Source organism: Pterocles gutturalis, unplaced genomic scaffold (assembly GCF_000699245.1).
Source record: "Pterocles gutturalis isolate BGI_N339 unplaced genomic scaffold, ASM69924v1 scaffold1389, whole genome shotgun sequence".
Classification (NCBI taxonomy): Eukaryota; Metazoa; Chordata; class Aves; order Pterocliformes; family Pteroclidae; genus Pterocles; species Pterocles gutturalis.
This window is the reverse complement of record NW_010135355.1, coordinates 15,165-43,076: the sequence shown is the minus strand read 5'-3', so window position 1 is coordinate 43,076 and position 27,912 is coordinate 15,165. Positions and strand designations below refer to the sequence as shown.

Below are 27,912 nucleotides of genomic sequence, written 5' to 3'. Positions count from 1 at the left end.
CCTGCCACTTACGGCCATCTAGTCCTTCCACTGGGGCCCTTCAGATTTGAGTGGTCCCTTGCAGAGCAGCTACTCCACAGTGTAACAGCCCAGCGTGTAGCTGCCTGCTTCTGCTGTCACCAGCTATTAGGAGAAAGGCAGGATTTGGGATTGGCATAAGGAAATGCTGGAGCTCTTTCAGCAAACACAGAATGGGATTGTGAATTCCAGTGGACAAGCAAGAAAGTCAACCTGAGGCTTGATGTTTCCTGAAGAGCAACAGCAGCTGCTCTGGGACAGTTGCAGTCCAAAACGTCGGTATTCTTCAACCATACAAGGTGAAGGTCAAAACATTTTCCATGTCTCCTGGTCAACGTGAACCATCCTACCTCCATTGATTATTGTGCCCTAAGACTTCCATCAACAAGTATCAAAGTTATGGTCACAGGTATCATGATATCTATATGTAATGTAACCCCAACCATCTCTTCTGTCAAATTTAATAGCTCGGTCTAGTGGTTAAGTAAGCCGTGTCTAAGTGCTGTTTTGCCAGCTAAGGTTTCTAACATTATATCAGTGGTGCAAAGGAAAGCCCCACCAACACAGTATGGTCAATTTGAATTTATACAGTAATGCACATAAATTTATCCTTTTCTCATTCCAGCACTGTGTTATTTACTGCTACACATTTAATTTTGCTTGCAATTTCAAAAACCTTTGCATTTTGGTATGCTTTAAATATGTTTGTATTTTTACATTTTTTTGGCTGCTGTAATATTCAGATCTATTAAAGAAATCAACATAAGTAGCATGAATGGGAGCAGTGCAATGAGCAATATATATCTCTCTCATTTTCCTTTAGAAGAAAATACCCACTAATGCTGTGTTTAAGATCAGCTCTATTTAGAAAAGTAAAACCAGCAGTCCATTAGAAAAAACCCAAATCTACAAACTAGGTGTTCCTATACATAATGATGGGGAACCAAAGCTTTGAAGGTCTCAGTGCTTCTTTATTCACAAAGGAATAGTCACAAAGCTTCTGTCCCAGAACCTCAATGCGCCAAATCAGTATGACTGACACTCAGAGCTCTCGAGTCTGTCAGACAATTATTTCGTTCCTGTGTGAAGGGGAAAAAACAAACAAACAAATAAATTAAGCAGATGTCCAGAAAGTTCAAGCAAATAAACAAAACTACTACCTTTAAGGAAGAGGAACAAATAAACACGAGGAACTATGGAGAGCCGGCCTCTTCCTGTTGGGTAGGGGGACTTTTTTCCCGTATTCTAATGAACATCTTTTTCCCCCCAACTTTCAACTAGCAATACTGAAAAGATCTGCTGATAAGTACATACACCCTTTACAATCCTGACCCAAGTCTTACCAGAAATGCAAAAGCCCAACTGTGGGAATTGCCATGAGTGTCTATAATGGGTGAATTACAAAAGTTCACAAGTAAGAACTAATTTTAATACCACAGTGCACACACAAACAATAAATCACTCTTCTGGAAGTCACGTCAATTACATACTAAAGATCCAGTTTAGGGGCATCTAGGGCATGGCATTTTGAAACCTTGGCACTATTGCTGCAAAGAACTATGCTTTACCCTGGATTTTTTTTTTTTTTTTTTTGGCTGAAGGTCACCCTAAGCAAAGTTTTGTGTACATTTCCCACCACAGAGAACTCTGCAGTACGTTCATTAGAGATAATATAGTTAAGACACCCTTACGCCACGCAACAGTAAAATGAAAGCCACACTTTGGGCTTTCGTGCTACTTTAGGTCAAACGGTGATGAAGGTCCTCACATACAGTTTTGTTAGCACAGAAGCAATTTTATCTTCCTAAAATTAGTTGCAGTTACTGTGTTAGTAAAATACACAGCAGCGTTTAGAACATAAAACATTGCTAGCTTATTTGACAATATAAGAAACAGTGACTTATTAGGTTAAAACAGGAAATGGGAAGTAGCAATCGGGCACACCATATACGGTTAAGCAAAATAAGGTTTTATATGAGCAGAAGCATAACATAGATCGGACAAACTTCTAGAGACTGCTCCTGTACAACCTCAGAAACAACTGAAGCCACATTTAAGGGAATCTGAAAATATACAGCAATTAAGATGATCGGGGCCTTTGCAATAAAGGGGCTGAAGTACAAAATAGCTGGTAACTGGGCTTTAAAAGTTCTTGGATTTTTTGTTAGTCTTTACAAGAACGTAAGGTTTCCGAAGATTCATATCCACTGTAATAATTAGAACATCCAAAGCCAGAGACTGCTTGATATCATAAAAGCCAATGCTCTTCACTGGTCGGACTTAATCACATGATTAAAATTAAGCATAATTCACAAAAGTGTTATGGAATGATGCCTTAAGCATACGTTTTAAACATCTGAAATAGGATCTTGCCAATCACTGGGAATTTGTTGTTTCATAATTTATCATATTATTTTTATCCCAAACCCTACTAACGATATCTATTTTTGTAAGAATATCGTAGGGTTTCTTACTTGAAAATGATCTTCAGTAGCCTTGCCACCCATGTTAAGAACATTCAGAGAGCTGGCACGCTTCATGCTGCAACCAGGACAGTGAACATGCAAGGATAAACTGATCAGAATAGCTGAAAACTAACAGCTCTAAAAACACAAGTATAACAATGAGCAATGCACAGTTAAGGGAGTTTGAACAATGCCCCCAAACTGATCTGAGGGATACCCTTTAAGATAACTACATAACTTAGAATATGTTTATATTTGGTTCTAAATTATATATAAAACAACAAAAAAAATTTACAAGCTCTTGAGAGCTTAAACATTTCAGGCCACTAATTTAATTTAAACTCAAAATCTCAAATCTTAAAGCACATCAGATTAATACACTTAGCACTGATTTTTAAATAGCTAATTCTCAATCTTATGCAGCTTCTTACAAAAGCATCAAAACATTCAAACATTTTAAGAAAAAAAAGTGAAACATGCATAAGTTTGTCACATAGGCAGCATTTAACTTAGAAAAGCTACAACAAACATTAGTACTTTTTGCCTCATCTAGGTAAGTCTCCAGAAATCGATTTCAAAAAGCGTTTTAAAATCTTTTATTTAAAACATTTCAAAGTGAAGGGAAACAAGATGTTATTAACTTTGGTTATGCTTAGGCTTTACAACACTGAGCAGTGGTAACAACCACCCTAGAATACTGTACTGAAAGCAACAGATAAGGGAAAAAAAAAAAATAATAATCGCCTACACAGGAGCTACTGACAGACAAAATATCACTGCATTAACAGTAATATCGACTGGTGTTTGAGATGAGGATTAATAATTTACCTACATTTCTCAAACATATGCAAAATTTAACAAAAATATTTTAAAGTGTGTGTAGTGAAATTCAAGATTAGCCGTAAACTTCCCATCATCCTGGTGACTACAACAGGAACACCTCATGTCCCTTATCCCAAAATGTCTAGAATGTACTAGGTGTGCTTCAATTTTTCACTAGCTCTTTTAACTATTCCAAAACTACAAAATGAGGACTTTAAATATATGTATTTGATGAACAATGAGTCCTGCAGTGCTACCTATAGCTTTGAAGAGTCAACTAGCTGATGCAAAGTTTCCAAATGCCTTCCAGTAACATGGAAAGGTTTATCCATACAGATCACACCAGATATTAACCGGTTTTTCTTCCTACTGAAGCAAGACTACTAACAGTCAGAGTCAAGCATGTGTTTTAAATGCTTTAATAAAGCAAAGGCTTAGCAGAATAATGAACCAAAACACTAACACACACAGGCAACAGCTGCCACATAACACAGGCTTACTGTTTGTTCCTAGCATTAAAGCTGAAGCTTCCAAAGCTAGAATGCACACAATTTAAAATATTTGTCATGAGTGTTAGCAACAACAAAGCAAGGACTCATGCATGGTATACACCTCTCCTTTATTCAAGGCAACAGGTACAACAGAGGTTATATATGGAAGTCAAAGTAAGTTAATCTGTAAAACACAAACAAAACAGCACATAAAGATCTCATAAAGAGCATAAAGGTTTATGGAAAACGTCCCAGGGAAGGAGAAAATTCACCAGTAAAACTTCACACGTGTATTTTTAGGTTCTTACTGAAATGCTAATTAAAAAAAAAAAAAATCACATGTGCGATACTAGTTTGTTTGTGTGGGTTGTTGTGTTTTGTTTTTTTTTAATTCAGCATACTTATGAACTTTAGTCTGGCAAACGCACTTTTAATTGCTTCCATGTTAGAAACATTACTGCCCAAATAGCAAGATCACATGCCGTTTTTCCCGGTGCATAAGTAATAGCAATAATGAAAGCTTTTTGTTGTTTGTTTTTTTTTCCCTCCTCTTACATTACAAATCTTAACTGTTCTGCTGTATGATGAGGCTATTACTGCGGAACTGAAATCTGAAATATGATCAAAAAAGAACAAACTGATACCATGCTTCAAAGAACAGTTCTTAAGAGATTTGTTCTTTGTCAAAAAGGCTTTTGCATGATTTTAAAGAAACAATTTCCCTGATGAATTTTCCACTTTATTATCTTCAACTTTATGTATCAGGCAACAATATGAAAAAATAAGTCTGTCTCTCATGCTGTGATATTAATGTATTGCTATGTGAGTATTTCTCACTCAGAATCACACCAGCACTGTCAATTACTATTTACAGAAGCACAGTATAAGTAACAGGTGTAAATCAGTTTCAAAATAAAGTTTTCATAGAGACATAGGCAGGGAATGCAGAGGTGTACTGGGAAGGAGGGAGGCACAGAAGTCTTCCACCTAGAGTGGCTGACTTCATAGCAAAAATGATTTATATGTCTGCTATGTCAGTACTGTAATATTCAGCTATCAAACACACTAAAACCCTAAGGTTTGCATGATAAAAATTTAATATCCCTTTTATTAAACTCAAGCAGAAAAAAAAAACACCAAAAACTCTATTTACTGAAGTTTCTTCAGAAAATGAAATTAAAATGACTTCTTGTAATATGTACAGCTATGCTTCATGATCTACAAAAGTTGCTGTTTACTACCATGAATCTTAGCTGTTTTTATTAACAAATGCAAATATAAATTAGGATTTTAAAAATTCTGTATCTTACAAGAACAGAAATTGTAATATTTACTGTCTGACACACTTAACATGCATATCTACAGAAAAGCCTGTCAATGCAATACTCTTATTTCAAGTTTTAAGAATAAATTACTCTTTGAGAACAGTGACATCTAAAAAATAGGAATATTTTGTCAAAAAGGGAAAGCAAAAAAGATATTACTTTGTTTTGAAATTTGTTTCACATTAATGTATTCATTTGAGGAAATCTTATCTCGTGATACAGACCCCACAAAATAGTTAATGTCGGTAGATTATTGCTACGTTGGTCAAATGACACTACTGAAGTGCTGACAATAGAAAGGCAGAGGAGTTCTTACAGGACACTGCAAAGCCAAATGTCTTCAGTTATACATAAGCATGATTTACTACACCTATAATCACAGTTACTTTACCTGCAGATAAAGTTAGCTCTATTTACTACAGAGAACAAGGAATAAAACTCTTGACTTTTAAGAAACTGAAAACCTTTCCATGTATCTCAAAAATGAGAAAATGCAAAATTCACTATGAATATATGCACTTATTCATAAAAGAATATACCTGAACTATGATGTATGAACTCTAGACAAAACTGAATAGAAACAGAAAACCAACGTATAAAAATGTTGATACTGAAGACAAAGAAGGAAATCCCTTTTATTCTATTCTGGCTCACACTTGCTTGTTTTCCCTAAGGCATATTACATTTACATATTTTCTTCTAATTACATGTTGTTCACAGTTTATTCCCAACCTGTCACCTCAGAGGCAGTTCTTAAATAATGTATCAATAAATGCAAAGGGATTTTTGACCTTGAATTTGATTCATTGCCTTCAACATCAAGTCTCTTGTTGTTGAGAGTGACATTTTAATTAACATTTCTAAAAATCAGATCAAGGCTGAATTTGAAACAGACACACAAGGAAGAGTATTCTATGTGTATTGCAACTGTACACAATGTTTTACATCCGCATAAAAACAATAAGGCAAAACTTAATTGGAGCATGTACAAAAACACATTGAGCCCCCAGATCACTCACTACTACCATCACCATCATCTACTATATTACTTATAGATCTAGTTGCTCCATCAGAAGTTACTCCAAGTTCTCCAGTTTAACTGTTTTAAAGCATAAGTTCAAATTCACATTGTCACACAGATTCCTGTCAACTAAACGAGTTCCAGTTCTCCACAGCAAGGGGAAAAAACCCTGCAAAACTGACTGCAATTAGTTGGGAGTGAGGGGGAACACCTACAAGTGCTATTATGAAAAACCATAGTACACTTTAAGATTTCAACTTCTCTGCAGCAGCCAATAAATTATGAATGTTCTTATGCATTTAACAGAAATATTACATACAGCCAAATCATATGGTAAATAGGAAAGAGTCAGATTCATTAAAATTTGAATTTTTACCACTGACTTCACTGAGGCCAAAACGTGAATGAGATGCACAACTAGGTTCAAGTTTTTCAACATTTTCCTCTGCTCTCTGACATCTGGGTCTTCCAAAAATAGAAACTGAGAAGGACTCAAGTCGGTAATGCTCTTTATACCCACAGCAATATGTAAAGCTGTATCAATAATACAGCAAGACATTAAGCTATGTCAAGAATGTTAGCTGTGGGTTTACTGTATTCAAGCTTTTACTGTAAAAATCAGTAACATATGCTATTCTTCACTGCTGTGTGAAAAGAAGAATTTTGCAGATAACTAACATTTATCAACAATTCTATGAGGCTCTTCTTCAAGTTGCTAAAGCAGTAAAAAGGGAAAAAAACACTGTTAAAAGTGAGTTAACTCTTAAAAGCAAATATAATTCCTCAGATGTTACAGAACTTCCATTGTAAGTTTAAGAAATTCTTTCCTATTTGATTTTTCTTTAAGATAGAATCTATATGAAATGCAGTTAGCTAAGCAGCGAAGAAAACAATGCCCTAGGCACTGCACTAGGCTACAGGGAGGGCACAGAATGAGGGCACACCAGCACAGCTAAGAATAGATAATTACCCTGGATTCTTTGGTTCACTGTCTCGTGAACTTCCTCCCTTCAGCTTTCTAACCAGCTTCTCACTGCTGCGTCTAATGGAAGCACGAAGCTTGCTAAAGGAACCACTGCGTTTTAAAGATCCAGTGCCATCCTGAAAAAAATTGAACAAATGTGAAAGTGCAAGAGTTTGTCGCCCTCCCGCAAACCTGGCCCAAAAACATTTCATAGATTAAAAAAGTTATTTGCTATTTATATCTACTTCGTACAATTACCTAAACACATATAGCTATAACTTTACCAAAACAAAAGGGTTCCTTCCAAACTGTAACAAAGATTTGTAACATGAAGACATGCTCAAGCCGTGATTCATAATAATTAATAAAACCCCACCAAAGCAGTCAAACAATTCACCATCACCATGTTTCCATTTCATGTAAGTGCATCGTGGTTAACAGTGTACAAGCCCCAAGCAAAAGCATTCCATCAGAGTCTAAGAAAAAACATTTTATTTTTTCTAAACATCTACATTACTTGCAAACATGTTTAACTAATCCTAAAAGCCTTTAAACAAAAAGATTTCTGATCAGAAACATGTATTGTTACATTCCTATGCTTCTGTTTAACTTTCACCAAAGAAAATGTAAAACATGATGAAATAAATTTTTCATACATTGCATTCATGTTTTACACTGTTGTGCTGATCCAACGAAACTTTCCACTGACCATAACTCTATCTTTAAACGTTTTACTCTTAAAAAAAACCAAACCCAACAGTTTAGTAAGATTAGAAGTGACTACTTCCTACTTCATAGAAATCCTATGTGATTATGAAAGAAGAATTGTGAAAGAAGAAAGTAAAGTCTACTAAGCAGACAAAGACAGACACCTGAGTTGGAGTGAGTTTATTAGAAGTTAGAAAGACAAATACACAAATCACTGAACACCAAGATTAGTAGAGAAAAGCATAACCCAAATCTCACACAAAGACTAAACAGCAATGCTACTTTAGAATAATCATAAGTGAAGACATCCAGAGTTCCATATTGATGTTAACCGTGTAACAGGTCTCTAAATACATTTTAAAGCACTTGGAGAACATGCCTTACTGTTACGGGTTTTGTTTTGTTTTTCTCCTGTAAAGATCACCATCATGCCATTTCAATAATACCTTGTGTGATACTTTTAACTACCTTTTTTCCATAGTGAACAGCTACTTATAAAGTTCATTGTTACTTTTTTTTTTTACTAATGTATTACACAGCAAATGGTTGTAATAACATTTTGTACGACTAGATACATATCTGGCAAAGCTACACATGTACAGAAATAGAAAACCCAAAAAAAGACACCAGCACTGAAGGAATGGCCAGTTTACAGGGAAGTGTAGCTCTGACAAGAATCTTAAGGGGTTTGCTAAAACACAGCAGTCAGTACTGAAGAGAGAAGTTAAAGCTTGAAGATGGTGCACGCCCGTCATGCAGGAGACAGTATAAGAATCACAAAAGGCATCTAGGCCTGTCAGAAATGGAGAGAGAAAAACTGAATGAAACTGTTGGGAAAAATTCAACAGTTTTCAATTTTGAACAGTTATCTTTACAGTATTTCTAGGTCACATTCAAAACAATTTTTTTCCGGAGTAAGTATTTGGACTGCCCTTAAGTACAAAGCGCAGGCTCTCTACTAGGAAGTACATCTTTATACAGTTTTCGCCTATATCACTAATATGTGACTTACAAACAAGCACAAATGATGCTGTGCCTTCTTTAAGTTTGAATTTGTACAAAATACAGAACACCTTTAAGAAGGGATAGCTTCAGTATTATATTCTGTAAACAAAGGACTTTTTTTTCAGCTGACATTAACACAAAAATAAAGGGGGAAAAAAACAGAAAAAAAGGAACAGAGCAAGGTGCATTCATTTCAGCTTTAACTTCTGTCAGGAATTTTCCTCCACACAAAACTGCAAGAAGAAAGAGTCTTCCCCTAACCTCCAGACAAAACTCTGTTCATTCCTTTAAGGAATTAGAATGCAAGTGACCTCATGAGTATTTTTTAGAATATATGTGTGTATATGTATTGTCCAAGTGGAAACTTCTGTACATTCCCTAATGCAGTGAGGCAGCTGAAGGAATCCACCTGTACATATAAGCTGTGGTTCAATTTACATACTTTTCATTCTTGGTTAAGTAAGGAGACCATTACTGACAGGCTTAAGATAATGGTTTTGAGAGCCTTTACCTATAGCAACTGGAATGAACAGTAACTTAAATTATTCTTGGAAGTGGCAAAATGCCTTGCTCCTAAGCAATTAGAAAATCAAGATTTAACTGAGTATGTTTCAAACTAAGTTGCATATAATATTCACATTTTTAAAAATAGAGTTCAACTTTGCAGGATTGAATAAATTTAAGTCTAAATTCCAATTAGAAGTACGAGTGAAAGGGATGATTATTCCTATGGTCTTAAACCAGTGATGCTATGGTACTGACAATGACCCAAGAACAAAGGCAAGACAAATTTGGTATAGAGTATAACTTATTATGCTAACTAGCACATTAGGAATAAGCAAACAAGCTTTTGGGTACTTCAAATCTGAAATAAAAACACTGAACTTCCATGTCAAATGCTGACTGCATGATTAACAAAACACCTTTAAAACACGAGCTTAGGATTTTTTAAAAAATCCCTAAATCCAGCGTAAACAGACAAAAAAATCAGACATATCCATTTCTATGGCAAAGGTTAATTGCCAATTTTTATGTCACTCAGAATGAGAACCACCTTATGACTTTTGCTTACACCTTCCCACCATCATCATCACCTGTACTTCATAGTTGTCTGCTACAGTGCTCCTCTGACTGGCTGACAATTCTTACTAAACAACAGCAACTCCTATCAGCTAGTCTATGGTGGTGAAATTTACTGCTTTCGTTTCACTCTTGTAAGTGGACTTATGTGCCCAAAAGCTGGTCTTTTTGAAGCACATGGGTTAGAATAATAAAAGATACTTCCTCACACTAAAAACATTATTTGAAATTAAGCACTATCATACCACCAAGATTTTTATCTGTCCTCCAACTGGCTGCAAGATCAATTTACAAAAATACCAATTACAGATACCTACTGTCATTTTTTATATACAAATAAGGGATACAAATCTTGGGATTTCTACCTTGAATTTTAAAGACCAAGTATTTATTTGCATTTTCAAGTATCTTCAGTTAACTTTAAGGGATGGACTTTATAAGAAACACGTAAACACGCACTACAAAAACCTCACTTAACATGTCTGTTTTAATAGTCAATGGCAGATTTACTTCAACAGATATTACAGTTCTTTTTATAAGAGCATAAATCTACATATGGAATTCACTTAATTACAATAAATCTTCCAACAAAAATTTTTAGTTGAAGTTTGCTGCTTTACACACTCCACCTATTCTCTCTGGCAGCCAAGAACATGAGTCAGCTTGTGCATTTCAGAAGAATTTAAATGGAAAAGGCAGGCCTCTCTTCAGGCTCTATGCACAGAAGTAAAAAATTCTGCTATATGAATCAGAATATTTTGTCTGGAGGGGATAAGCAAGGGTGAAAAAACCTACACCATATAAATATCAAGTAGAGGGAAGAACAGCACTGAGATAGAAACACTAGCAGGGTAGAGGGAGAGAGAGTTGCCCACTTTATGTAAAACACGTAATACAAAATACCTTCTCTTAAGAGGGGAAAAAAGAAATAACAAAGATGAGACTAAAGAAATGCCACTTCAGCACACTAAAAATGAAAAATGCATTTGCCTTAGGAGGTCAAAATTTAATTTTTCAGATCAACAAATTTTATCACTTGAGTTTGATTCAAATATTGACCTAGAAATACTGTCTTATTGCTTTTCCAGAAGGCCCTTCCAATCCAAAACCTGCATGCTTGTTTAATTAATGTCAATAACAGAAAAAAGTTTAATCCGTTTAGAACATATAGTCATGCAAAGTACAGTGAAAATTAAGGGAGGAGTACAGTACACAGTTCTAATGCTGAATGGGCAAAATGAGAATTAAAAGAAGTGTTATCCAACCTTACTTTGGCTTTATTAATGATGCAGTATTATTCACAATAGATGCTGATTGACTGTCTTGGCACTGAGAACACCAATGCCAAGAAAACAATAACAAAAAGACAAAAGCAAAGATGGAAAGAACATTCTCCTTTAAGACTACAGCAGTATGTGTTCTATCAAGGTTTCTTTGGAATGCTAAACTTTGTCTCATGTGACTAAAAAAAAAAAAAGAAGAAGAAAAAAAAGATTGCTACCATAAGAGAAATGAAACTTCAGAACACGCAATATTGCAAAGTAGGCTACTTCCCCTCCCATAAAGCAAAAGCAGGCAACATCACTTTTATAATCTAACAGAACATTTTCAGCAGAACTGCAGCTGGGAGTCAGTTAACGGTGCAATACATATCCCATTGCCGGCAATGGGATAAAGCATGGGAAAGCTGGTGACAGAAGCAAACAACTACATAAGCCAGATCACTAACTGAAAGCTTGCGCTGTCTTTCAAACTAATGGAAAACAATGGTTAGAAAAATGCATATGTAATCACATTATAGATATGTTTTTACTTTATGACAATTAGCGTTAATACAGTGAAACCAATATATGGGAAACAAATAGGAACAAGCCCTGACTCCAGCCAAATTACAATATGGGAAATATATTTATATTTCACTTAAGAAATGTGAGGTTACAATCACATTATGTTATGGCACTGCCTCTTAAAACAGATTGTATAGCAGCTTGGAAAGTTGCGTTCTTTTCTCTAACAAGTTGGGTAAGTAGGAGATTGGAATTATTTTAGTGTTAGACTGATCACTTTAATTTACTCTAGAAATGCTAACACTTAATACATCTCCATAGCAAACGTTCTTTGTGATTCCAACAGATGCAGTACTTTTAAAGAAACATTTAAAACACAGGCAAATATGGCATCAGAAGACAAAAGCAAAAGTAAGTGAATTGCCAGAATATTTGTACCAGAAACCGCTGACAAGCAATTTTACACCAGACCATAACCAGGACACTCAATCAGCATTAAGCAACTTAAGAGTTAAATACAACTGCTTGGGATTCTTGAAGAAATTTCACCATTAAGAATAACAACAGAAAGGTTGTTTTAAAATTTTAAAATATTACTTTTTTTTACATTATGTTATGAAAAACAAGATGTTATTCTTCATTTCTTAATTGATTCTGCAAAATTACAAAATACAAAGTAGATCAACCAAGAAACTACTGAAAACACGACAGGCTGGTGAATGGACAACCATAGCTGTTATGGTGATAATTTATCTAGGCTATTTTCTTAAACTGTGTACTGTACTTACCCCATTCCACTCTACGCTCATACTCACTTCCTCGCCTCCGTCAGGACCACTCTCGTACTTTACCACATCAACATTGAGGCTTTCTCGGCTTCGCCTTTTTTCTATGCTCTCAGGGTCATTCAGCACTTCAGCAACTCTCTGTTTATGAACATTGTCAAGACCCTGAGAATTAAGATAAAGAGGGAAAAGGTTTTATTTTTATTATGAGCTGTATTAATCTACAATTTAGACACAATAACTGTATCAAGAAAGAGGACAAACCAACTCATAACTCTCACTCTGATTCTGCTTTCAAAGGGCAGTTAAGATGAGTTGCTCTTTATACACTGCAGGAATCAACACAGCATCACGCGGACAGTCTGGTAGTTTGAGAGTTCAGTGACCTGTCGTTCTTTTCCTCCTTCCCTATCACTTGTCAAAGTGTCATGGTGTTCCTGTCACCTACCTAAGGCCATTTGGCCACCAGCTTAATATTTAAGCATTTTATACATTGTGAACAGCCAATGCAATTCTCAGTTTTTCACCTATCAAATGGTGCAGCATTCAACTGCCTTTGGAAAGAACGTTACAAGTGTCTGAATATCTAATATCCAAGACACAGGTTGTGTTATTTAAAGATACTGACACATGACACTTGACACAGTAGTACAATTTATCCTTCAGAAAGAAATAAAACAGAAAATAAGCTTGCAATAGAACAGACTAGATATATGGTCAATAAAATATTTTTACTTTGTGTTAAAGAATGCCCATCAATTTCCAAGTAATCTTTTAAATATCTTAAAAGTGCTAAAATACCTTCTGTGAAAACTCTGCACTTAAAGGCAAAATCCTTAACACAGAAACTAGAAAGTAACAAAGCTCAAATCATACTTATTTTCAGTTTTGTTTTCTTTAAAATAAACCTATTCCACCTCATAAAAGGTCTTTGCTGACAGGAAGAGTTCCCAAATGGATGGCTTACACAGAAGAAAATACTCTGCATCTTTCACTGTGCAACATTAGCAGCAAATGCAGCAGGGCATCTGTGCAACAAATTCATAAAGCCTACCACAATACAGAAAGTGAAAATCGTGCCAAAATTATACTTAAAAGTACATGAATAAAAATGAAAGCTGTTTTAGTCGCATGGAGAAATTAGGTTCTTGGTTCCCACATAGCTGCTTTCCACTAATGAAGAGCAGAATAGTCCTCCCTAATGGAATTCTGCACACAGGGAAGCATGAAACCAACATACAATGATCATGTATTTTCACTTCCACATGGCTGTATGGTGCAGAAAAGCATGTTAAGGTGGTAACAGTTTATCACCAGTTCAGACTGAAATTAGAGGGCAATGCCAGGCACCAGACACTGAATAGCTAAAAATTTATATATTCTGCATGTACAATACATACTGTTGAAAATCTGCACAATCACAATGTAGAAATATCATTAAGGCACATTTTCATACTTGCCTGTTTACGAGATCTCATTGCTGCCTCTTCTAATGTTTCAGCAGCTTCAAATTTGCCCTGTCGTCTGTAAAGTGCCCCAAGGTTCTTTAAGGTAGTTGTTACTGTTGGACTATTCAAAGGAAAAAAATAAAAGAAGTCTATGTACATATATACACACAAAAGTCTTCTCAAATCACAAACTCATCAAAAGTTAAATTAATACAGTATTTATCATATTTTTTTAATTCTTTAGTAAATCTCTCTTGAAATATACTATACTGTATGTACATGGAAAAAACATTCAATGTGCATTAATGGCTCACACGATGATTAGTCAACAGCCCTGAAAGTGTAACTAGGCTCTAGACCTACTCAAGAGAAAACTGGAGCACTGTATCCTTGTTTCTCAGATGCATCTTGAGGTGAAAATTTAGCTCAATATGAGTGTGTCTAACTGAATAATTGTGAAGCTTCCAGAAAATATGCCTACTCATGCATACAGTGATCATTACTGTAGCATGTCAGTCACAAAACAAATAAACAGTTCCTTTCATCAGCTTTCACTTATTACCTATTTGCAGTTTCTATGCATTCAAACTACGCTTGAACAATAAAAGGGGGAAAAAAAATAAAAATCACACATTCCACAAAGAAGTCTCGCACACCAACAACACATTTTTGAATCAACGACACAATGAGACTTAGCTCAGTCACAGTATCGTTGCTTGAAGTTTTGCTCCAGTAACAGCAGAGAAAAGATTTCCTGATGCGTTAGAATGAACTAGTACATCAAAAACAAACCAGCAAAACATTGCACCAAGTTCAGGATGGAGAAAAAAAGAGCAGATTTCAATGGTATAAAGGTTCTGTTGCTTGTTAAATACAAGAATTCAAACACTGAAGAAATGAAAAAACCTCACTGAACATTATCAGTACTAGGTGTATGTTTTTTCTTACATTGTACCACCTCCATGTTAAAAAAAAAAAAAAAAAAAAGGCAGTTAAGGAATAAAATTAAAGCAAACAAAAAAATATTTCACCAAGTATAATCCAAGTTGAAGTCCTTGCTTCTCTTCTTCCATTTGAAGGTACACGTTTTCATTCACACAAAACTATATTCTTCAAGCTCTAGAAACTCAAATAATGCTGAACTGTAGCAGTTTAACTTTGTTTCTTGTGCCAGCTAGAAAACCCAAGGCTCATTTATTTGCACAGTCTTCTTTTTGCTTCTGGCCCTCCCTAGAGGTCTTGCCGGTGCAGGGAGAGCACGTACACCGACCAACAAAGACAAAAGTGACCTATGCTTCCACATGCAGGGCTGCCAAGAACACAAGTGGTGAATGTTTATGTCACTTACTAGATCTAACCAGCCTAGATTAAACACAGCCCTGGGACTTGAAAACTGCTACTATGTTCCTGAAACCCAGTCTTGGGGCCTGAATTTTTGATACTTTTGTTTTTATAGTTCTAAGCAAGCAGATGGTTTGGTTTCATTTTTAAACATGCTTTAATCTGACATTTCTGGATTCTGGGTATTGGCATGTTGTTTGGTTTGTCCTGTAAAGAAGTTACCGACCTGTCAACTTTGCAAGCTTTGTACCAGCCACCATATTCTCCAAAAGATGTGCCATCTTTTTGCTTTCCCTAAAACAAAAGTAACATTTAAGTTACAAATCAGTTATTTTTCTTCAATAGTGAAAGCTCCAAAAAGAATTTATGACAACAGCCTTACTTTGCATTCTTCCCTCTCTTCTGCATGCATCCAAATAGGCTTATTGTCATCTGATGAAACAGAAGAAAATATTTTATAGACGTACAGAACTACAGAATATTCATTGTTTGATTTTCACCCTTCTGCAATGAAGTTGTGAACCAGGGAATTATACTATGAGCACCACAAAAAATCTTAGCATCCATACTACAAGCAGCACATAAATAAAACATGCACCTCTTCTTTTATGGTTTTACAACTCTGTCTTTTCTTATCTGAACTTAGAAACAGTTACTTCTGAGAAGCTTTGAAGTCAGTATACGCTGCCATCGATTTGTCGTGCGCCTAGGTCTATGCTGGTAAACATGAATTTATTTCTTTTATCATAACAACTACTTTGACATCTATTAAGTGGTGCATATGCTACTGTCACAGAATGCAATGAAAAATTCTTCACTGTGATTTATAGTTGATAAAATGCACTTGACTTCAATGTACAGTGTAATTCACAATTTAAGGGTATTTTCCCCATTCTTTAAAGGGCTCACATTAACAATGTATTTATTATATCATTAAAAATCCTGCACTTTTTCCTGTGACTGGAAAGTGACATACATTTTTCTGCCTCTGTAAAAATACCAAAATTGGGTTTGGTTGGGCATAAGATAAATTATGCCATCCATAAAACATAAATCTACCAAGTCTACCTCATGTAAGAAAAACTCTCCCTTTGAAGCAAACATTACTGCTGTATCTAAATGCTTTCTTATGATGAATGTACTTCAATACATCTATCGTCTCACTTTTTAAGGTTACCTCTCAAGCAGACAACAATTTTCATCAGGATACAATTAACTTCCTGCAGAATTCATTTCATAACTACAAAAATGAAACATATATTCAAAACCAGGTACTAAGTTTCTTACCATCTACAGAGCCAAACTCCCGTTCATGAGCGCGAGTAAGAATCTCTTTGTATAAAGTTTCCGCTTGCTTAAATTTGCCCTGTTTTAGATAGCAGGATGCCTGAAAACAAAACAAAAAAAAACCCAAAAGTTCTGTCAGCACACTGTTTTATTTAGCTTGATAAATAATAAACACAATACATGCTGAATAAAGGTGCATTTCAATTCATCACGAAATTTTCTTTTTTCTTAGATATACTTTATAGAATGCTTACCAGGTTATTCTTTGTTTTCGCAACATTTGGATCATCTGGTCCCAGCTTAGTTTGGTAAATCTCCAATGCCCTCTGATAGTAGTATTCAACCTCCTCATATTTACCCTGGTTCTGGCATAGTAAAGCCAAGTTATTTAACTGTTTGGCAACATCAGGGTGATCTTTCCCAAGAACCTGAAAAAGAGATACCTTGTATTGAAACATTTTCCAATCATCATTATCTTGGTTTAGAAATGCATTATTTAGAAATACCCCTTTAGTTTTTATTCCTTGTCAATTCAGCATGAGGATTTCAAATGTGCATTTGAAAGATATGAAAATTACTCAATTCTATTACCAACTGAGAAATCTGCAGAACAATTCATAAGAATAATAATGTAAGCAGTATAATAACATTGTATGCAGCATATTATACAAAGAAGCCTAACAATTCATAAGAATAATAATGTAAGCAGCGTAATAACATTGTTGCAGCATATTATACAAAGAAGCCCGAAGATGCCGGCATTCAGTCTCATGGACTAGAATAAATATCCACATAGTCATAGAATAATCAACTTAAAAAAAATTCATATCATGTACCATTTTTAATTCCAATGCTCTTGTCAAATCAAAGATTACTTAACTATCAAAGGGGAAAGAAAAAGGTAAAGAAGGTTAGTTACAAAATACAGAATTTAGAATATACCCAGAGTGCTCTGACAGCTCTGCAGGACTACTGGAATTTACTACGGGTTTGAATTTCAGACACTGATAGCTACCAGGGCATTGCTAACTCTGTGGTTTATCTGGCAGATCTACCCAACCAACACATAAAGTGTTTAACTTTACCCCCTGCCTCAAAAAATCCATTCAAAGGTGCTGTATTATTTTACTCGTACCTTTTCTCTGATTTCCAGAGCTCGCTTACACAATGGTTCAGCTTCTTTGTACTTTCCTCGTTTACCATAAAGTACTGCAAGATTGTTTAGAGTTGCTGCCACCTGTCACAAGTAGAGAAATATTAATTACACCGGAATTTATGGGTATAAATATCTGACAAATGAACACACCTGCAATGCACTGATGTTTTCAAATTTTCCATGCACAGGGCAGACCTCTTGAAATTTGCAAATGAATAAATAATTATTACTGAATGCATACATACACAAACAAGGAAAGGAAAAAACCTAAATCATTAAATACTTTTGTTTCATTTGTGGAAATGTCACTTAGTGCATACATTTTCTTCATATGTTCTTCTCTTACAAAATTACCTCTCAAATCTATACTCAGAGCTGCCCTGATTCATACAGGCTACATGAAGTGAGGCATCACATTAATTTTAAACTCAAAGTTCAAAAGCTTGATTTATGTTTCATTTAAAAGCAGCCATATGTTCTCTTACAAAGTTACCTCTCAAATCTATACTCAGAGCTGCCCTGATTCATACAGGCTACGTGAAGTGAAATATCACATTAATTTTAAAGTTCAAAAGCTTGATTTATGTTTCATTTAAAAGCAGCAGTAAAACAAATCAGAAGCACACCTTCAATCTGAGTTTAATAAAGTGATTTGAGTAAGCAAATTGAAATCTTTCTTCACAAATTAATTTCCCATAGAAAATCCATGCAATCCAAAAAATCAAGTATGTACAAGTCATTTGTGGTGAAACAGCACTGAATATAATGCCCAACAGGTACATTTAAGAGAAAATGAAGAATGTTACATTGTGGCCTCCTACCTGTACTGTTTAGAGATAAGCCAGGTCTTAAAAACTTTCCTGTTGAGTTTAATATCAGAATGAGTTGAAAAAAATTCAGTGAAAAACACAAACAAAAATATGATATTGCATGTGTACAAACCGCTGGATGATCTTTGCCCAAAGTCTTTTCACGGATAGCCAAGGCATCATTCAGGAGATTTGCTGCATCTTTGTATTTGTTCTGGTCTCTAAATTTTAAAGAGTCATAATTAATACTGAGGATTCATAAAAGAAAGTCATAAAAATGAAGCTGACTTCAGTACTGACCTAAAGATGCGTCTCTAAATTTTAAAGAGTCATAATTAATAATGAGGATTCAGAAAAGAAAGTCATCAAAATGAAGCTGACTTCAGTACTGGCCTAAAGATGCTACTACAAAAGAACAGTAATTGAGAATATATTCAGAAATCAAGAACTAAAAACCTGAAGCCTGCAACTGTAAAGTAATTTGCTGGTTGAGGACTAGCATGTACTACTTTTACACTTGCTGTCCAATTTATACCTCTAGATTATCTATAAGTGGGTAATCAAGACATGCCCCCCTCAGTAGACAAAAAGTATCAAAAATAGCTTCACTCTCAAAAAAAAAGGCATCGGCAAAACCACAGCAACTTGTTTGACTTTTAGTATAGGGAGACATATAAATATTGCAGGACCCTCCTGAAGGTTTTAATTTAAAAACAAATGGGAATGGAAAATAATACAACAGTCAAAAAACGTTAGTCTGAACATAAACAGGTTATAGCCAAACACTAACTATTTATTTAACAGATATTTATCTATGTCAGTACACAAACCTGTACACCAAAGCAAGTATGTTCAACATAGTGGCAACATCAGGATGATCATGACCCGAAGTCTTCTCCAGATCTTCAAGAGCTTGTTTACAGAGAGGTACAGCAACCTCATATCTACCTTGGGAAGCATACTGAATGACAAGATTATGAAGGGTCCTTAATCTTGCTGGAATTTCATAGCCACCTTGTTGGGCAGCAGCTGCTGCACTGCTGTGCTGCTGTTGAACTGAAAGAAATGGGCAAGATTTCAAGCTGTTTAAAAGATTACTGTTACTAAAGTATCTAACATTACTGCTCAATGACACAAAAGGAGACTCACTGAATTTCATTTCTTCAATACAATACAAGAGTATTAGAACATACTTCACAGTAGCCGTGCTGTCTTGAACAGCAAAAATACGAGCATTTTATTCTTCATACTCTGACGAGTATTGCATTAATATTATTTTACACTTCTATTAGCTTAAAGGGCCAAATGTAACAAACCAATGAAGAAAGTAGGAAATTATTTCAGCTCAGCAAATCATTAACAATTCTCAAGATTATATATCATAATTTTGCACTTACAAATACCGATATTTCCCTGTGGAAAGGAACATTAACATAGACAAGCCAAATGCCTGCAGAAAAGCTCAAATTATTTTATCCTTTTTCCTTTATTCTCCTTCTCTGAACATACGGGTGCGTTTGTGGGTTTTTTTGTTTTGTTTCCCTTTGTTTGCCACACCAAGGAATACTTAAGATTGGCACATAAAAGACTGAAACACCTTGGATGCCACAAAAAACAGCTGCAAGAGAAAAGGCACTGAGTCATCAAAGCCAGGGTCAACCTTTAGTTTTTACTTACTAACCCTCAGGCTTAGCTACTTGTTTTCTAGTAGCTCTTAACCTTTGGTTGTTGCAACCCACACCCTCCCACTCCCAAAAAAAAATCTACTATCCCTTTTCTCTTCCCCTGGGAGATTTACAGGAAAACTGAGAAAATCACCTCTTACTCATTTTCATTAAATTCTAGAGAACACACAGGAAAAGGGCTCCAGTTGTGAGTCTGACTTTCTTCTCTCCTTTCTATTAAGCAAAAAACACTCTCAGAGCAAGTGGGAGCCTTTTTACGTCAGTATAATCATACAGTTCCAAACCTACAGCCACTACCACTGCCGACCAAAGCACTGAAGCATCTCAGTATTCTTCCTGGAGGTCAAGGAAATTACTGAAATGTCAACTTGTCTTTTGTAAAGCAAAATAAGGCAGACGGACTACGCAGGTACATAGACAGCTTTGCCATTCAACTTCCCTTCTACAAAATTCTATGTAAAGAAGGACGAGGTCAGGATGGAGTTCATAGTCAACACTAACCTATGCTAAACTCTTCAAGTCTTCCATCCTTTGCCGGGTATGGATAGCATCAGCACACTATCAAGCCTGCAGTGTATCTTGTGTATGTGCCCATGAAGGAAACCCGAAACCTTGCTGATTACAAAGGTGGGACTCTTCAGATAGGTTTGGGTTTTTTTGCAGTCAACTGTCTACTACGAACCACTGTACTACTCGCATGCTGCATATACTCTACAATATCTATACATTAAATAACATCAGCTTTACACCCAAAGACCACAACATTTCACCATGCAAAGTTTATCTATTAATGGCTTCTTTCAAACATGCTATCAAACTTCCACCTCAAACTTCACCGCACACTCATCAGTCCTCCTGACATGAAGCCAATACTTCTAGAATGAGTAGTAAAACTAAGGAAGACAACCTTAGCAAAGAACAAAAGATTATATGAGAAAGACTTCAGACTGAAACCTGCCCCAAAATGTTAAATCTAATCATTAGAAAGGTCATTAACAGAATTCACCATCTAGGTAGACCATCAAAAAGCTTCAGTGTTTCAGAATCTGCCTCAGCCACTTGAACAAACCTTTTCCCTTCTAAGGCCCACAGGAAAGACTGTGGGATCAATTTTGAACTGAAGTCGGTCTCAAGAACTTTACAACAGCTAATAGGTTCTCTTCAAAAACCCAGGCCCCAGTTTTATACATATCAGTGTATACAATGTGTATCAATAACTGGCTTCCTTATTCTAACAGTATTCACCATTCCCCTGTGTCCCAGAGGAGCCCAAGCACAGATTCATTTTTGTGAAGAGCATCTTTGTATTCTGCATTTCAGAAATACACTAACATTGATATTTGAAGTACACTTACTCCCTTGTCCTTGGTCATCTTCATCATTGGGAAATAAGTCATCCAAAGGCTCTTTGGTGGAATCCGTATCTTTATCCTCCTATAGAACAACCCCAAACCCAAACAAATTGGTACACTTGTTTGTGTAAGGCATAGAGACAGTCCTGTAATCAGCAATCAGAAAACCCCACATCCAGAACTTAGGAATTGCCAAGAGTAACATTTATCACAGAAGTATAATGAAGGTCTTATGTTCAAATGTATTGACATACTCTGTCCCAAAACAGTAGAGGACACCTTCAGAAGAGCCACAAATAGAAACCAGGTCTTCTAGATTTCAGTCCCAATGTAAGCACACGAGAACACATTTGCTGTTCTTACAGAGACATTAATACCTACTGAAAGTACCCAGTGCAGAGTGAGCGCCACTGAACACAGAATTGTCCACTGGACTTTTTTAGTCATAAATGCAGTGGCAGATGAGCAAGGGAGAGGAAAAAGGAGATTCATCTCCTGAAGGGGAAAATAGCTACACCAGCAACTTTAACTGTCGCCTCAATTTCTGAGCTCTCCTGCACAAATAATAAATTTTGCAATTGTGATCTTAAGGTTCAAAAAGAAAACAAAACACTTGGAAGTTCATCTCCAATAGTCTCCATCTGGAACCATAGTAATTTCTGCAAAATCCATCAGTGTATATCAATTTTAAACATCAAAAAAATAATGCAAAATAAAGAAACTGATCATCCCTCTATCCTGTTTCTTAAATGTGGAGTCTACCCAGGATCAAAAACATTCCTATTTTTCTGGCTCTCCATCTGACACCTTTTTCCACAGATGAGAAAAAGTAACTGCTGCTGCTGCTGGCATTGAAGTTCAATGGTGGCAAATTCATAGTTTTAAGTGTGCCAATTCCAACCTCATACTGAGTATACACAACCAACTATTTTTGAAGGCTAACAACAGAGACTGTCCATGTGGTTAGTGAAACTACAAAGATGCTTTGCTTATTTTGCCCCATTTGCCAATTAAACTTCAAATAATGGTGCTATTTAGGCCATCTGCAGATTGCAGTTCAACAGTTAGCACATCAAAAATCCCAATATTCCCTCCTCCTGCCCGTCTTCTAAACAGGCTTCACTGACAGCATTCAGCTACAACTACCAACTCATGAAATAGCACTGAAAAGTTCTGTGTGCAACTGACAAAAACAACTCCCCTACTCACAATATGTTAAAAAGGATTTAGTCAAGCAGTCAGTTAAGCATGACTAAACACATACATTTTCAACCATTATGTTGCTGAAATAATTGGTTATGAAAAACTGTTCTTTCCAAGACACAGCTGGGAAGATCTGAACACACAGAATCAGATCTTTCTTTACAATGCCATCTAACTTAAGAAAACAATATAAAAGGATAACAAGAAGGGCAAACTCAGAAGTCTTTTAAAGTGATAAGTTACTTCTGTAAATTAAAATTGTACCTATTTTCTCTCTGAATCTAAGGATACGTAACACAACGGGCTAAATAAACATGACTGAAAATGTGCAGGTGATCACAATGGCAGAAGGTCATGAAATGGGATTCAGTAACAATCTGTCTTAGTGTAAATTCTCAACAGATATAAAAGATACACACTGATTTCGTTACATGAAAATAAAATATTTTTCTTGCAAATAAGCCAAGTCCCCTGGGTACTTAGAATCTCTAATAGTTCACATTTCCCATTTATTTTAACTGTTGAATTTACAGAAGGAAATGGTTGAAGTTCAGTTCTTCATATTTTTTAAGCTAATATGATACTAAATAAGCATTTATGGATTTTGACCCTCATGTATTTTATGACCTAAAGACACTAAAACATTCACCCTCTTAAAATAAGAATGAACTGAAATCTCAGAATCTTTCTACAAGCTATGTGACACTGGTACAAGGTAAGCATTTTAATGACAAGTTTATGTTAGAGACAAATAAAAAGTTTTTATCTGTCATTTCTTGGTAACTAGGCAGATTACAACACATATAAATGTAAGGCACTTTTTACTATACAGCTACTTACTGATGGTGAAATATCATCGTCATATTTTTTTAATTGATTCATGAATTCTAGATGTTTCTTCTCTTCCTCCAGCTGAGCCACTGATTGCTCACTTTTCTGTAGTTTCTGTTGTGTATTGGCTAGTTCATCCCGTAGCCACTGATTTTCCTGGCATAGCCGGCGAACCTGCGCACGCAATTTCTGCTTCTCTGATTCCACTGCATTTAAGTGATTTGACAAGGCCATCATTACCTAAAAAGCATAAAGTGTCACATGATGTACTTCCTCTAGAATGCAGTCCTGTATTTAACATAAAAGTCTTATTATTTAAAACCTATGTCAGCTGTGAAATCTGGTAAGCATTCAGACTACTGGCATCACCAAGATGTGGTGGGATGGATCCAATGACTGGAGTGTTGGAATGGAGGGATACAGGCTCTTTAGGAAGGACAGGCAGGGGAGATGAGGAGGGAGCATCACCCTCTGCGTCAACAACTGGCTGGAGTGCACGGAGGTCTGCCTCGGGATAGATGAGGAGCTGACCAAGAGCTTATTAAAGGGAGGGAAGGGACAGGTGGCATTATAGTGGCAGTCAGCTGCAGGCCACCTGACCAGGAAGACCAAGCAGATGAGGCCCTCTATAGACAGGCAGGAGCAGCCTCATGCTCACAAGCCCTGGTCCTCATGGGAGACTTCAATCATCCTGATATCTGTTGGAGGGACAACACAGCAGAGCATAAGCAAGCCAAGAGGTTCCTGGAATGCATTCAGGTAACTTCATTCTCTAAGTGACAGAGGAGCCAACAAGGAGAGGTCCTATGCTAGACCTTGTTCTTCACCAAAAAGGAGGGGCTGGTGGGGAATGTGAAGCTCAAGGGCAGCCTGGGCTGCAGTGACCGTGAAATGGTGGAGTTCAAGATCATCAGGGCAGTGAAGAGGGTGCACAGCAAACTCACTACCCTGGACTTCGAGAGCAGACTTTGGCCTCTTCAGGGATCTGCTTGGTAGAGTACCATGAGATAAAGCCCTGGAGGGAAAAAGGGCCTGAGAAAGCTGGTTAATATTCAAGGATCACCTCCTCCAAGCCCAGGAGCGATATGTTCCAACAAAGAAGAAGTCAGACAAAAATGCCAGGAGGCCTGCATGGATGAACAACGAACTCCTGGACAAATTCAAATACAAAATGGAAGCCTACAGAGGCTGGAAGAAAGGACAGGTAGCCTGGGAGGAATACAGAGAAATTGTCCGAGCAGCTAGGGACCAGGTTAGAAAAGCTAAAGGCTTAATAGAATTAAATCTGGCCAGGGACATCAAGGGCAAGAAGAAATGCTTCTAGAGGTACATCAGCAACAAAAGGAAGACAAGGGAAAATGTGGGCCCTCTCCAGAAGGAAACAGGAGAGCTGGTTACCCAGGATATGGAGAAGGATGAGTCATACTCAGGTTTAAAAAAAATACTTCAAGCTTCTAGGAAGTACTTTTTCCTATACAGGTAAGATAAAACTCCAGGTACAATTTCCTAATACCAGTCCAAATCTCCAGACTTCAGCACCTACCTGTTTACATATCCAAAACTGTTAATAATTTAAATTACTTGGCCTGTTCAAATAGTGGCATTTGTAACATCAGAAAGTACATTTAGGAAAGTTTTAGTAATAGGGTCAACATATTCAAACAACATTGTACAAGCTACAATGGCAAACTAAAATCCTTTGTAATCTTACTCTCTAGAATTAACTGGAAGAAAAATCCAATTACTTCTTCAGCAAAGTCAGTTTCATTTTCATGGAAATAAAACTTAGGTCATCAGATCTACATCCATGCCACAAAAACATCTACAAAATATTTCCAGATCATACTTTAAATGCTGCAGATAAAAAAAAATACTACATGTTTGCAACCCAAAGCACACAGGAATAGTAGGCTTATTAGGTCTGAGAGTAGTAGTTTGAAGTGTAACTGCTTTCCTAACAAAGGCAGTAAATGCACATTTCTTGGCTCCTCACCACCACAGTTCACAAAACACCACATGAGGCAAACAAGGCAGTAACATCTGCAACTGAGGCTGCTGAATCCAACAGAGCCAAGAATCAGAACTAGCTTTTCAGAGTCCCATTACCATGTCAAAGTTAGGAGAGAGAAGCCACTCATTCGCTCACGGATCTTCTACAAACACCCATTAAAGGTACCTCAACTATTGCAATTTTATTCCATATATCTTCTAGTATTTTCTTCCAATACAAGAGATCAAAGCTTGTCCAATATACTAAGGCCTGACAGTCTGTACCATAATGTTCAGGGGTTCTACATGCCCATGTCTGGTAACCCATATTTGTTCCTTCTCTCAGGGCTCAGTTCACCACAATCCAATGCACACAACTTCCAGATCACCGAACAATAATAGCTAAATCCAGATTAGAAGACTGAGCACAGTTATAGTTCAATATAAGGGCTATTAATATGAAGTTAACTCACTGGCATTTTCAACTTGCAAACACTGATGACTACATCGCATTACATCGTTCCAAGTTTTTGACCTAGTAAAAAATACACTAAAGCTGGACTGTAAATGTAGTCCTGACATCCTGGCTAAATATGCATCTTCTCACTCATCTTCTGCAGATGATACCTTCATCAACTAAGATCACATAAATTTGCTCAGAGTCCTTTCTTTAATACATCAGTGAAAGCTGTTCAGATTCTGTACTCAGTGCTTAACCTTTATGATGTTTTTAGATTCAATTTTGGTTTAGTAAAATGTTCAATAAGCATTAGAGATTCTTAAGCCCACAATCATCGTGAACTACTATAAAGAATCTCAGAATCAAGGGAATAAAAACATGAATTTAAGCTTACACCAGAGCTCAAAGGTTGGAGGAAATTCTTTTATTTGTGAGTGAGACCTGCCCGTGCAATAATTTAGAATCAAAATGCCAATGCTCCGGTTCTTGAGCTGCTCACACTTTACCTGCCTATGGCTGTGGAAAAATCTAAACAGAAAACAGCAACTGTCTCACTGAAGTAAAGAGGAGCTCAGTTATGAGCTTCAGTGCTTTCACACCAAGTGCATTATTAGTTCTGCAACACAGCAAGACAGCCAGCACCCACCTCTATTAAGTACAGCAGTCTTCTTCCTTAACATAAAATAATAAGATATGTCCCAGCACAGTTCATATTCACTAAGGCAAATGTAAGTTCTTCAAAACTGACCTCTGTTTAGTGCAAAATTTCCAGTTACAGGTCAAATAATGATTTTTTTTTCTTACACCAAAAATTAATTTGAAGTCTGAAATGCTTTATTTCTGCTGCAATTTTACCTGTGCTTCACTAAGGCCAAGCTCCAGCATTTCCAGTGACTTTCGAATCATGTTTGATTTTTCTTCAACCAGATTAGTTTCATCATCTTTCTTCAAACATTTCAGTGTTTCAAGTAAGCTCTGTAAAATTGAATTGTGTTCATTCTTCAGTGCCTCTAGTCCATTAATCACTTGCTTAGTTTTGGCAATGATTTCATCTTGAGTAAGCTTCTCCAACTTCTCTTCCTTTAAGTACACCATTGTGGACATGTTTTCATACATTCTGAAATGGAAGAGTACACTAGTTAACCCAAAAGTAAAAATCAAATAAGCAATTCTCTATAACTGAATAAAGCTTTCCTTTAAAAAGTCATTAGAACATACAATTTTGAAATGTGTATTCAGAGTGTAACAACTTTTACAGTGTTTTAAGTCCTGGGTTTGAACAGTGTTTCAAGTTTTCCAGCTTCTGTTTCCAGAGTTAATATTAACACTAATTCATAAGCCAAACAACAACTGAAAATAAAATCTGTATTACAATACGGCAGAAGAATTTCTAACAAGCACTGAAGAATCAGGCTGCATCTGCAGGATGTCCAAAAGCAAACAACGTAGCTGGCATGTAAGAGAGACACTATAATACAGTTACTTGCACGTGCCACTGATCTACAACTATCTTTACAAATATGCACAAACTAGAGCTTGAGGAATTGGAAGAAATACCATCCAACACTCTAAAAAGGTTGATCAACCAGTCAATCATGAGAAAAATCATCCTTTTCCAGTAAAAAGGAAAAACCATCTTCATCCTTTTCCAAGGGCTACAAAAGCTGTTACCGCTACATATTTTGAAAATACCAACTGCTCCCTGGGATTACTTGACATTCATTATTGTAACTCTACAGTTGCACATAGACATTCAATTGCCTGCAGGTCTAGATGCAGCTGTTTTGATGAAGTTGCAACAGCTGTCTCATGCTGGAAAAAATGGCTTGTGTAACTCAACCCTTGCAAGAAACATTTCACTGTGCTATTTTGTCAGTAGC

At 36.2% G+C, this 27,912-nt stretch overlaps 1 protein-coding gene across 4 annotated transcripts; it reads right to left on the bottom strand.

Moving 5' to 3' along the window:
• Positions 1 to 343: 343 nt before the first annotated feature.
• KLC1 (kinesin light chain 1) lies at positions 344 to 27,148 on the bottom strand. 4 transcript variants are annotated; one of them, XM_010081837.1, is made up of 15 exons: positions 26,888 to 27,148; positions 23,593 to 23,823; positions 21,553 to 21,631; positions 19,343 to 19,568; positions 18,646 to 18,733; positions 17,683 to 17,784; positions 16,802 to 16,975; positions 16,548 to 16,647; positions 15,643 to 15,692; positions 15,487 to 15,554; positions 13,932 to 14,040; positions 12,475 to 12,636; positions 7,113 to 7,243; positions 2,493 to 2,559; positions 700 to 1,097 (listed from the first exon to the last, which is right to left on the bottom strand). In XM_010081837.1, exons 1-15 carry the CDS (start codon positions 27,146 to 27,148, stop codon positions 1,032 to 1,034), a joined length of 1,914 nt encoding a protein of 637 aa, XP_010080139.1. In that variant the 3' UTR covers positions 700 to 1,031. The 4 variants fall into 4 exon arrangements, with proteins under 4 accessions (XP_010080140.1, XP_010080139.1, XP_010080141.1 ...); XM_010081838.1 differs by lacking the exon at positions 2,493 to 2,559 and having other exon boundaries at positions 344 to 1,097; XM_010081839.1 differs by lacking the exons at positions 700 to 1,097; positions 2,493 to 2,559; positions 7,113 to 7,243 and adding an exon at positions 7,980 to 8,607 and having other exon boundaries at positions 12,502 to 12,636.
• Positions 27,149 to 27,912: the final 764 nt, after the last annotated feature.